Here is a 13,523-nt window from a genome sequence, read left to right on the forward strand (position 1 = left end):
GCAACGTACAACACAAAGTACCTCACGCAGGGAAACACTTAACGTAACGCATAAATGCGTGTAACTAACGTAGGCAAAATCAAGCAAGCTAGTGTTGGAAACTTTTTCTTCTTCAAAGCAGAGACCAGGAGACGTTGGGATCGCGTTCAAACAGAAGTTATTCTTTATTGAGCGTTGCTGCAGTTCTTCCAACAGTCTAAATCTAATACAGTATGCATTGTAGTTATATACATTCCAAGGGGGAGGGATTACATAGAGGCGGAGACTCTGAACAAAGCATGCAAATGAAGTAGGAACACACCCTGCTCTGAGAGCGCTACCAGTCCAATTGAATCAGCGTAACTATTCAAATGCTGATACTGGCCAGGAACTCCGGTTCCAAGAGCCATCCCAGAGCCATTAAAGACAAAAGGTGAAAGTCTCCCCTACAGCTAATCCAATCAACCTAACGATTCTTGGGCTCCGAAAGCCATTTGCAGAACAAACGGTGAGAGTCTCAGTGAAAACAGGAATTGCAACTTTGCTGAGCAGAATCATTCGTGTGATATCATCATCTTAACCTTAAAAGCTAAATACAATATTCTTTACCGTGATGTTATGTATGGAAGCATATTTGAAATAGATTCTTAAAATTTGTTATCCTTCACTAGTGCGCATAGGCCACGAAGTGTTGGCGAATAACACATAAGCGGACCGGAGGGAATAATATGGAATTTTTTACAGAAAACTTCTTGCACAAAATAAATTCAAGCACTTTCAAGGATCTATGTATGTATATTTTCAAAAACTTTCCAGGGCCTTGAAATCTTTATTTCATATTCACAAACTTTCAAGGATTTCAAGGACCTGTGGGAACCCTGGACATTCTACTGACTTTAAGCTAGGGCTGCACAATATATCGAAGTTATCGAAATATCATTTAATTTGATTATTTCATTAACATTTGATTATTCAGTTTCTGTTTGTTAAATAACCCTAATGTAGGATAACCTGAACCCCTAAACCCAGTGGTTTACACTGATGCTAAAATAACACTTCTAATGCTACAGTAAAATACTGATGTTCACTGTCAGAAGTTTAGGGATGTTTTCTTGTCACAAAAAGAATGTGTGAAACACATGTAGGTTATATCATTTTAAATATATTTTAAAGATAATTTAATAAATTTTACACACTTTAAGCATTAATCGTATCGTATATCAAATATCGCATTATTTAATGAGTTATCATATATCACATTTTTCTTCAATATCGTGCAGCCCTATTTTAAGCGACTTTAAAACTACATGTCAACTTATTCTACTAACCCTAAACTAACAGTCTATTAAAGTCTATAATACTATACTGAGAGTTAGCTGACATGTAGTTGACAAGTTACTTATAGATGGTAGAATGTCTGAAGTCGACAATCAAAATAGTGTAACCATATTTTGAATATATTTTATTAAAGAAATAAAAATAATCTTAAAAAAAAATCTAGATAATGTTTTCCATAATTCATGAATAAGAGACATGTATAAGAAAAAAGGGGAAAAATATAAGTGTGTCTGTCTGAATGTATCAAATCCATATATATATATAAGTAAGTACCTCACAGCTTATATAAAGTCAACATTTGAAGTGAAAGTTCATCAAAGTTGAAATTGTATAGATTATAAAATTTGGATTTCATGCATTCATTTCTGAAAACAAAATCCTGCCATCCAGCATCTCCTCCTTCCTCTTTCATCCTCATCACCAAACATGTATTTTAGTTGGACCGATCAATACATAAAAAATTCACAAAAAATGTAGGATGTTGGAAAATAGTGTCTTTTCTGTTCAGAAAATGCTTTTTAATCTTCGCTGTTGCTTCAATGAAAATGAACAAGCGCGCCGTTATTTGTTGTGTAGTGACGTGTGTGTGTTCAAGTAAGCCAGATATGATCAGATCCTGTGCAATACGCTGTATTTAATTTATGATGATGACTCGAGTTGAGTATTTGTGCTAAATCTGGGCAGGTTTGGCTTACACGAACTTCCAGCAAAGTGAGTAAACATAAGTAACACGTCAAATTGTGTAGTGATTTGGCAGCGTCACCCGACACATTCAGCCGGTGTTCATTTAAAACCCTTAATGTTTTTAGAAAAAGCAACTTAAATGTCCTAATTGAACTAATGCCTAATCCTGGCTTATTCTAATCCCTGTCTGTGAAACCAGGCCTAGAAGTTTGATGTGAACTCAATAGGTTTGGTCTTCGTCTCCGTTGTGTCTTCCTGCTGTGTGACCTGATGTCTGTGTGTGGTTGGTCTGCAGTCCCATCATGGAGCAGAGTCCGGTGGAGAAGCCGTCGGAGCTGGACATCAGCAGGGCTCAGGGCACGATCGTGGGCGAGGGCGTGTCGTTGGCTCAGACTCCAGGCCTCTCTCTGGCCCAGAGCAGCTGTAGCAGCAGACACCCGCTGGCCGCCCTGTCCTTCCCCGACCACACGGCCCTGAAGACGCAGGACGAGTCCATGAGCAGACCGAGCTGGAGCATCTACCAGAGCCCGGAGAAACCGCCCACGCTCACAGACCCAGCAGTCAGCGAGAGGTCCTTTCACAGGCGCACGCCATTGGAGGAGCAGGACGTCCTCATGAGCCCGAAAGCTGCCGTGGGACTGAACTGGTTCCAGGTGGACGGCTCGACCCACGCAGCAGAACCGGATCTCTACGTCATGAGTCCAGCTCCGGTGTCTGTAGCCGCTCAGCCCGCCTGGACCGTCTACCAGAGCCCGGAGAAACTGCCCACGCTCACAGACCCAGCAGTCAGTGAGAGGTCCTTTCACAGGCGCACGCCATTGGAGGAGCAGGACGTCCTCATGAGCCCGAAAGCTGCCGTGGGACTGAACTGGTTCCAGGTGGACGGCTCGACCCACGCAGCAGAACCGGATCTCTACGTCATGAGTCCAGCTCCGGTGTCTGTAGCCGCTCAGCCCGCCTGGACCGTCTACCAGAGCCCGGAGAAACCGCCCACGCTCACAGACCCAGCAGTCAGCGAGAGGTCCTTTCACAGGCACACGCCACTGGAGGAGCAGGACGTCCTCATGAGCCCGAAAGCTGCCGTGGGACTGAACTGGTTCCAGGTGGACGGCTCGACCCGCGCAGCAGAACCGGATCTCGACGTCATGATGAGTCCTGCTCCGGTGTCTGTGGCCGCTCAGCCCACCTGGACCGTCTACCAGAGCCCGGAGAAAGCCCACGGAACAGACCTCCTGTGGGCGATGGGCCCAGATCCGGCGGCGGAGCCGGATCTAGACATGCTGGAGGAAGGGGGCGTTCTTCTTCCCAAACAATCCTTCCAGCAGCGGAAATCAGGAGTGAAAGCACTTCAGATGTTGCATGAATCTCTTTTAATGAGTCCAAAACAGTCCCTTAAGGAGGAGTCCAGGAGCCCAGACCGGTTCAGCGCTGACAGCCCTCAGCGGACCACAGAACCGGATCTGGAGGGCATGACCAGCCCATCACAGAGCTGCAGGAGAACCAGTGCTCCCATGAGCCCCATGGACACATCCAAACCAGGTATTCGTTATATGTTGCGCCTTTTCGTAGTTCAAGGTCACTTTACATTGTACATTACATTACAATACATTTACACACATTACAATACATTTACACACATTGCAAACACATAAGCACACTTATAGCTACATTATCCAAAGTACATGTTACATAGATATGTTTTAGCTGAGTCTAAGGTAGCCACAGAAGTGTAAGGGGGAGTGAATTCCATAATTTAGGAGCATTAACACTAAATGACCTTCCACCTTCAGTGGACAACTGAAAACGAGGGACCAGGCAGAGTAAAGTAGATCAGGTGATATGGAGGTGCTGAAGTCATATGACAGTGAATGTATGATGCCACAGGTAGCCAATGAAGCTCATGCAGCGAAGACTTCACCGTACACGAGTGTTTATAATGATCATGTGGTGTTTCCGCAGCCTGTGTTCATCTGGTGTCGGACCCCTGGGACGAGGAGCTGATCGTGTCTCTGCTGTCTAACCTGCAGCCTCCTCTCTCCTCACACCCCGACCTCACCGTCTGGAGCTGCCGGCTGCCCACCATCACCCCCAAGATGACCGTCCAGATCGGTAACACAGCGCTCCTCGCCTTCCTGTCCGCTGTTTACGCCACAGGCTTTATCAGTGCCTCATCTGCAGTGTTCGGCACAGCGGTTAAAGGGTTCTCCCAAACATCAACAGATGTCGTCTTTTACACACTCATGTCGTTCCAAACCCATTAGCGTTTGTTCATCTTCCAAACACAAATAATATAAGATGTATATTTAATGAAACAGGGTTTGTACAAGGTGCTTAAAGTACTTGAATTTGACTTTTGGAAATTTAAGTCCTGGAAAGCCCTTGAAAACAGCCATTTTTATTAGGGGTGCACCGAAATTTCGGCCGCCGAAAATGTTCGGCCGAAAATGGCATTATCGGTTTCGGGCCGAAATAAAAAAAAACAGCCGAAAATGAATGTCACCCGCCCCTCCCATTCGTGCGCAAGCGCTTAGGTTTCACTCACGGTCGAGTTATCACGCGTCTGCCTATCAAAGATTAAGCATGTCAGAGGGCTGTCACTTATAGCACAATCGATCGGACCAACCAACACAAGTTTCGAAAACGAAAATAGGGAATCGATTTTAACGGCCTTCTCTCGGAGCGTGTCCAGCTCGTCACGATACGCCCACAGCGAACCCGCGTCACACAGCAACTGCAGGTTCTGACACACACACACAGCCTATTTCTGCATAATATAGTGCATAATATGTAGCCTTCAGTAATGTTTTTCATTGATGTTATGGCAGTCCACATTGCTGACTTGTGAGCGTCTCAAGTGCCCTTTTTACGTTCGTCCTAATGCCTGTTTAGTTGTCCGTGGATTTGCCTATATTTGGCGTTGAAAACGGATCAACGCCAAATATAGGCAATTTACTAACGATTCAATGAGCACTTATGTCTCAAAAATCGAACAGGATTTTTTCACAAAAGTGACAGCCCTATACGAGAGGACACCAAAGTTGCAATATGTAACATTTGTTCTGCAAAAATCTCCAAAATCGTGGATTTTTTTTGCACAACTTTTAAAAACCTATTTTATTTGATGGAGCATAAAACTTGAAGAATAATATTATTTGGTATTATTATTTATATTTATTGTAAAATATATTTTATGTTTTGTTTTGTAACTGTTAATAAAAGTTTGATTATTATATTGTGCAATATATATATATATATATATATATATATATATATATATATATATATATATATATATATAGTATACGTTTTTAAAAGAAGCCATTTTCTGCTTCAGTTTCGGTTTTCGGCCAAGTGCATCCTAAAGTTTCGGTTTCGGCCCAGAATTTTCATTTCGGTGCATCACTAATTTTTATGAAGAAGTACTTGAATTAATAAAAGACAATATATGTGAATTTATTTTAAATTTTATTGATAAAACACTTTTTATCGCTGCAATCCCACTGATATAGATATTTTTATATGAGGCATGTGATCAAACCGTGTGATATTGCTCGAGTAAATATCTAAGTTTATGATACAGCTTTTATTCTTCAAGTCAATCATATATTCATGGGAGAAATATCAGGTTGAATAAGGAAAGCGATGTCTTTGTCATAGTATCCTTTCAAAGGTTAAAGTTACCACAGTCATTGCATGTGCTGCACTTTATTTGTACCATTTTGTTTTATTAGTTTATTTTTATTTATCTATTTACCTTTTTTAGAATTTAAAAGATGATAATTAAGATATTGTTTGATAAATGAGAAAAAAGTAGTGCTTGAAAAAGTCCTGGAATTAGATTTTACAGTATCTGTATGAACCCTGATGAAAGAAGAGCTTTCTGTCCCTCCATTGACGGATACGCAACTACCAATTTAACGCTTCAAAAAGTTCATAGAGATCGTAAAACTAATCCATGTGAATCAAGCGGTTTAGTCCGAATTCTCTGATGAGACTCAATCGCTTTATATGCTGAACAGATTGAATTTAGCCTTTTATTCACATATAAACATTGATCGGCAAACATAAATGGAGACTAAGCGTACATGCTTTGACATAAGAGATCAAGCCTCATTGGTTCTCGTGTAACGCATGAGAATGGACAGAAGTCATCACGTGATGTTCAGTTCCTGCTGTTACAGTGCTGGACGAGGCCAGTGTTGATGTGAACACTGTCTTCATGTGTCCCCTCAGCTGGAGAGTCGCTGCGAGTGGACTTTGTTCTTGGACAGGGAGCGTTCGCCACAGTCTACCAGGCCACCAACCTCATGACCACACGCAAGCTCATCCTCAAGGTGACGAGAACACACACACACATCTGATACAGAGTTACTAGTGATGCGTTTGCATGAGATTCACACATCACTCGCCTCTAAGTGTTTCACTTCTCAGGAGAATCAGCCTGCAAATTTTAACGGCTTTGCAAATGAGAAAGTGTGTTAGAGGGATAGTTCACCCAAAAATGAAAATTAGCTCATGATTTACTCACGCTGAAGCCATCCTAGGTGTGTATGACATTCTTCTTTCAGACGAATACTATCAGAGTTATATTCAAAATGTCCTGGCTCTTCCAAGCTTTATAATGGGAGTGAATGGGTATGTTTTTTTTGGAGGTCCATCAAGTGCATCTATCCATGATAGCAGTGCTCCTCATGGCTCTGGCGGACTGATAAAGCCCTTATGAAGAGAAGCCATGCGTTAGTGTAAGAAAAATATCCAGATTTAAAACTTTATCGGCTAAAATAACTGCATCAACTAACGGCAGAAGAGTAACACTAGACCCTGACGCACGACGTACTGACGAGCGCGGTTTCCTAACCCTGTGTGTTTGAACCGCGAGAGGCTCAAAGCTTACGCTACTCCTACATCTACGCCATACATCCATAGACAGTATAAGAAGTGGACAGAGCCATCTCATTGGAACTCAATTCAGACAAGTGAAGCCCGTTTTCAGCGATTTCTTAGGACTTCCGTTCCTGACGCGCAGACTCAAACAGAGCTTGACGACGTAGATGTGACGTGAGTAACCCGTCTGTCTTCTAGTGGCTGTGGCATGAGAAATCTGAATCATTCCCTTCCGAATCTTGCAGAGGCGGAGAGTGTGAGTAGAAGGTGTCCATGAGCTGGGAGCAGGAGAAACTTTTGCTAGGTATTCTGATTAATTATTTTGTCATTTTGCCTCCACGTCTCCCCGATTGCCCGCGAGCTTCTCCTCCTGTCCATACGGTAATCTCTCTACTGTGCGACAGAGAGTCGCGTGGTTATGACGCAATCGTTAGCCTACTTTTACAAAAACTGCTTCTACGGGGCCATAACGTAAGATACAAGGTAATGGAGCCTTTTATACATTGTCGTGTTTCTTTAGAAATAAATAATGGACAAATGGAGTCTTTAAACGCCTCAGATGTAAAGTCATTCGCTGTCAAAGTGACGCCAAAATGAATGGGAGTCAATGGGATGCTAACAGCAGGAGAAGTTCTGCTACAAGATGGTGGCACGCGGCCGGCTTCAACTTCCGGTCGACTTCCTTCCCGCTTGCATACATCATCAAGTGGTACTCTTGTGGCGTAAGTCGACTTGCGTAGGCCGTTTGCCGGAAGCTCGTTATTTTAAGTTGATAAAGCTTTAATATTGGATAAGCTTGGATATTTTTCTTACACGAACGCATCACTTCCCTTCAGAAGGGCTTTATTAATCCGCCAGTGGAGCACTGTTATCATGGATGGATGCACTTTGATGGACCTCCAAAAAAATATACCCATTCACTCCCATTATAAAGCTTGGAAGAGCCAGGACATTTCTTAATATAACTCTGATTGTATTCGTCTGAAAGAAGAATGTCATACACACCTAGGATGGCTTCAGGGTGAGTAAATCATGGGGTAATTTCCATTTTTGGGTGAACGATCCCTTTAATATAAAGATAGTGATGGCCATTACACTGACCCTGATGTGCTACAGTGGTAGAAACTGACCAATAGCAGCTGTCTTGAGATGGACATGTCCAATAGCTTGTGTTCTTCCTCTGCTGTCCTCATAGGTGCAGAAGCCAGCGAACCCCTGGGAGTTTTACATGGACAGCCAGCTGAACGCCCGTCTGCATCCCAGCGTACGCCACCTCTTCAACATCATATACTCGGCTCATCTCTTCACCAACGGCAGCGTCCTGATCGGAGAGCTGCACAACTGTGGCACACTACTGGTGAGGCTCTCAGCCAATCACTGTAACCGACCTCAAATATGAAGGCTAGCTCTTCATCTCTGATTTGACTGGCCAGTAAACAACAGATTTTGTCCAGTAACACAAAATGGTGCATTCATGTAACGTGTTGATATAGCCGAGGGGAATGTGGGAGAGCGAGAGAGAGACGCTTCGTCCCAAGTAGGGATACTACTTAAAAACAAAAACAAACAAAAAACACAAACATGACGGATGTGCGAGACCGACGGCTAAGCAGAGCAGTTTAGAAAAAGGGGTTTGAGTGATTCATAACTTTTAAGTGCATCATTATGCAAACATGAGGAGAGTCTCCGAATGAAAGACTGGAAGATCAAAGTGTGACTACATTTCTCTTCAGGATTTTACCTGAGAAGATGATTGACAGGCCAGTTTAAACATTGACAGATTGCATGTAACTAAGCGACAAAGTGTTTATACGTGATAGTTCACACTCAAAATGATGTACTTTTCTTCTGTAAAACAGTACATACTTTTAGGGCGTAGTATAAGTAGGCGATTGGGTCGCAGCAAGAGAGGTATTTAAAAACAAAAGCAATAAAAATGACAAAAGAACATGACAAATTTACTAAAGTTCAAATAAAAAAACAAACTGAAAATAGTGAGTAAATGCAATAATAGTATATAAATAATACTAAAATAGCACTGACTGTTAGAAGTGCTGTATCTCCTTTTTTCATCTGTTTTACCTTATGCAAATGTACACTATTTATATTTCAGATAAATGCTGTACTTTTGAACTTTCTATTCATCAAAGAATCCTGAAAATCAAATCAAATCCTCATATTAGAACGATTCCTGAAGGATCACAGGGCTTGAATTTCGGCGCGGGTATTGCGCATTATTCTGATCATTCCCGCAGGTCTCCCACTTATAATGCCGGAAATTCCCGCTACCATTGATTCAGTTCAGCTTGTAAATTGTATTAGTAAATGAATCCACACAGATTATAAAATCAAATCAGTATTTTTAAAACTCTCTGTGAGACCAGTTTCTCCAACAGCGTGAGTGATTCAGCAGTGCTGCGTCTTCTCTCGGCACGAGGCGATGCTACACTCTCGTTCAGGAGTCGGACGTGATGGAGGATTCACAGTCGGGCCAGCACTGCATCGTAACTCAAGTTTACCATTAGCATGTCTTTAAGTTTTATCAGTTTAAACATTAAAGCGGTTTTAAACTACCCAGTGCTCGTGCGCTCTCTGAGAGATGTTTAGTGTGCGCACATACGCAGAAAAGCCGCTTCAAAAACAGCTCGCCTGTAATAAGTTATTTTTCAAGGATTATATTACTTCAATATGCAAAATTGTGTCGTGAGTATCCTCTAAACACAGTCGGTTATGTCTTAAATGAGCATAGAACGCATATATAATGAACTCAGCATCCGTGCACTGGCTCTTAAAGAGACAGCAGCCATATGTGTCTGTCATTCATTTTATTGTCAAAACAACAAAAGATCGCTTTAAAGGGTTAGTTCATCCAAAAGTTCACATGCATCACACACATGACCAGCGTCGGCCAATAGTGAGCTTGCGTTCTGACGTACCACCCAGAAGCGCTGCGCTGTTACACTACATGAACTCACTCAGGCCCAAACAGAAGACAATGAATAGTGGAATAAAGTCGTTATTTTTGTTGTTTTTTGCACACAAAAAGTATTCTCGTCGCTTGATAAACTTAAGGTTCAGCCACTGTAGTCACATGGACTATTTTAACGTTGCCTTCTGGGCCGGCAAGTTTAGAATAAATGACACTTTACTGTATATTCACATAGAAAACAGCAGATTTACGTTGTGATAATATTTCACTGTTTTACTGTATTTCTGATCTAATAAACGCAGCCTTGGTGAGCAGAAGAGACTCTATCACAAACATTTAAAAAATCGTGCTGATCCCAAACTTTTGAACGGCAGGGTTTATCATTTTATTTAAAAATCTTAATGTTGGATGTTAATGAATGAATAATGACTTGATGAATGTTGTGTCCTCCAGAGCGCTATAAACCTGTACAAGTGTCGCAGTGAGAAGGTTCTGCCGCAGCCGCTGGTGCTCTACTTCACCGTCTGCATCCTCCACATGATCCAGCAGCTTCACCAGGCCCACATCATACACGCCGACATCAAGCCCGACAACTTCCTGCTGGGGGAGAGGTGTGTGTGTGTCCCAGACTCCCGCCGCTCACTGACTGACACGTGTGTGTGTGTGTGTGTGTGTGTGCTGACGCCGCAGTGTGTCCCAGACTCCCGCCGCTCACTGACTGACCTGTGTGTGTGTGTGTGTGCAGGTTCCTGGAGAACGACTGCTTCGAGCGGGATCACCTCCAGCACGGCCTGGCTCTCATCGACCTGGGCCAGAGCATCGACATGACACTCTTCCCAGAAAACACTGCGTTCACTGCCAAGTGCATGACCTCGGGCTTCCAGTGTGTGGAGATGTTGAGCGGACGACCCTGGAGCTACCAGGTGACCTTCATCACTCGTCATCAGCTGTGTGCTCCGTGTGTGTGTGTCCGCTGTGTGCTCCGCGTGTGTGGCTCCGCGTGTGCGTGTCCGCTGTGTGCTCCGCGTGTGTGTGTCCGCTGTGTGCTCCGCGTGTGTGTGTCCGCGTGTGTGTCCGCTGTGTGCTCCGCGTGTGTGTGTCCGCTGTGTGCTCCGTGTGTGTGTGTCCGCTGTGTGCTCCGCGTGTGTGTGTCCGCTGTGTGCTCCGCGTGTGTGTGTCCGCTGTGTGCTCCGCGTGTGTGTGTCCGTGTGTGTGCTCCGCGTGTGTGTGCTCCGCGTGTGTGTGCTCCGCGTGTGTGGCTCCGCGTGTGTGTGTCCGCTGTGTGTGTCCGCTGTGTGCTCCGCGTGTGTGTGTCCGTGTGTGTGCTCCGCTGTGTGCTCCGCGTGTGTGTGCTCCGCTGTGTGGCTCCGCGTGTGTGTGTCCGCTGTGTGCTCCGCGTGTGTGTGTCCGCTGTGTGCTCCGCGTGTGTGGCTCCGCGTGTGTGTGTCCGCTGTGTGCTCCGTGTGTGTGTGTCCGCTGTGTGCTCCGCGTGTGTGTGTCCGCGTGTGTGTGTCCGCTGTGTGTGTCCGCTGTGTGTGTCCGCTGTGTGTGTCCGCTGTGTGTGTCCGCTGTGTGTGTCCGCTGTGTGTGTCCGCTGTGTGTGTCCGCTGTGTGTGTCCGCTGTGTGTGTCCGCTGTGTGTGTCCGCTGTGTGTGTCCGCTGTGTGTGTCCGCTGTGTGTGTCCGCTGTGTGTGTCCGCTGTGTGCTCCGTGTGTGTGTGTCCGCTGTGTGCTCCGTGTGTGTGTGTCCGCTGTGTGCTCCGTGTGTGTGTGTCCGCTGTGTGCTCCGCGTGTGTGTCCGCTGTGTGTGTCCGCTGTGTGTGTCCGCTGTGTGCTCCGTGTGTGTGTCCGCTGTGTGCTCCGCGTGTGTGTGTCCGCGTGTGTGGCTCCGCGTGTGTGTGTCCGCTGTGTGCTCCGTGTGTGTGTCCGCTGTGTGCTCCGCGTGTGTGTGTCCGCGTGTGTGGCTCCGCGTGTGTGTGTCCGCTGTGTGCTCCGCGTGTGTGTGTCCGCTGTGTGCTCCGCGTGTGTGTGTCCGCTGTGTGTCCGCTGTGTGTCCGCTGTGTGTCCGCTGTGTGCTCCGCGTGTGTGTGTCCGCTGTGTGTCCGCTGTGTGCTCCGCGTGTGTGTGTCCGCTGTGTGCTCCGCGTGTGTGTGTCTCCGCGTGTGTGTGTGTCCGCGTGTGTGTGTCCGCGTGTGTGTGTCCGCGTGTGTGTCCGCTGTGTGCTCCGCGTGTGTGTGTCCGCTGTGTGCTCCGTGTGTGTGTGTCCGATTAATTTTTTCCAGCTGATGAACAATAAAAACGGTGACGGCCAATCAGAATCAATCCTGCTTTAACGAGCTCGAGCATTTAAAGCGGCAGACGACAAAACTGCAGTGTGTGCTTATAATAAACACAATGTTATCGTGCGCTGGTGTGAACCAAGCGGCAACCTTCCCTTCTCTCTCGTGATTCAACACTGAAGAGACTTAATCTGCAGTTCATCCACTGGCCACTAGAGCCCGGCTGCAGGAGAGAGTCAATCCCATAAACCCGCATGTTAAAATGCCCAACTTTACAGCAGAAAACATGTTCACAGTCTGGTGCAAAAAGTGGTTTTGGTCTATAAAGCTAATGTTGCCCTTCATGACGACTGTGAGGCGGGTGAATGTTTTAACTCATCCGTTTAAATTATATTAAACCTTAAAGGTGCATTAAGCAACTTTTCATGTTAAAAATACCCGTTTTCTAACCCATACATGCTTAAACAATTGCCTGATGGGCTGAATGAGTCCTTCTCTGATCACTGAGATTGTCTCTATAATCCTGTAAAGTAAAATAAATAAGAGGGATTCGGGCCGGAATTTTAGACTTGGCGTGACGTCATGCGCGTTCACGGCACGCTCACCTGGCTGTCTGGCAGGTTTGTGTATTCGCCGCCATTCTCCGTAGAAGATGGATTCTAAGAGACCGGCTTGTAGTTCATTTCAAACACCAACGCAAACTCCACGTAAGATAAAAAAAAGAAAACTTTTGTCCGTGAGCGTGCACACTTCTGGCTGCAGTTTCGCTTGCCGCCAGAGGGGGCATAGTTCTGCAAAAACTCAGAGACTTGCGCAATGCACCTTTAAAGGGATACTCCACCGTTTTTTCATATTAAACTGTTATTCCCTTAACTAAGACGAGTTGATACATACCTCTCTCATCATATCTCAATCGCTCTGGCGCGCGGCGACACTTTGATAGCACTTAGCTTAGCCCAGTATATTCAATGGTATCTGACAGCAATGAATTTAGAAGTGACCAAACACATCAACGTTTTCCCTATTTAAAAACAGTTACACGAGTAGTTATACGACCAAGTATGGTGACACAAAATAAAACGTGGCGCTTTTCTAAGCGGGTTAAAAAGGATAACTGTAATGAATGGCGGAATAGCACTTTTGGGAGTAGTTCGACTCGGCGCAGTAAAAAGTCACGCCTGATCCTCTTCCCACTATTGACAGAATATCACTGTGGGCTTCAGAAACACTACGGGTGACGTCACGCACACTACGCCCAGTTGCCAAGTTAATTATATAATATAAATAAATAAATAATACAACACTGAATTCAACCACACTTTCAAAGTATATATTTTACTTAGACACATCTAGGTAAATAATACAAAAGATATTGTGTAGATTCCATATCTACATATTAGTAGTGGCATAGCACCTGAACACAGAGCCCTC

The 13,523-nt window shown here is 44.8% G+C and overlaps 2 protein-coding genes across 2 annotated transcripts in view; one reads left to right on the top strand and one right to left on the bottom strand.

The window, feature by feature from the left end:
* LOC309482544 (uncharacterized protein) overlaps positions 1-13,523 on the bottom strand; it is a 332,446-nt gene that overhangs the window by 25,704 nt on the left and 293,219 nt on the right. The window lies entirely within an intron of this gene.
* The window catches only part of bub1 (BUB1 mitotic checkpoint serine/threonine kinase), a 37,203-nt gene that overhangs the window by 20,109 nt on the left and 3,571 nt on the right, over positions 1-13,523 (top strand). Inside the window, 6 exon segments of the mRNA XM_082148547.1 lie at positions 2,297-3,540; positions 3,961-4,110; positions 6,235-6,335; positions 8,081-8,242; positions 10,268-10,425; positions 10,560-10,737. Coding sequence (XP_082004673.1) covers positions 2,297-3,540; positions 3,961-4,110; positions 6,235-6,335; positions 8,081-8,242; positions 10,268-10,425; positions 10,560-10,737 — 1,993 coding nt within the window.

The sequence above is a fragment of the Leuciscus leuciscus genome (genome assembly GCF_965113295.1).
Source record: "Leuciscus leuciscus genome assembly, chromosome: 19".
NCBI classification, from domain to species: Eukaryota; Metazoa; Chordata; class Actinopteri; order Cypriniformes; family Leuciscidae; genus Leuciscus; species Leuciscus leuciscus.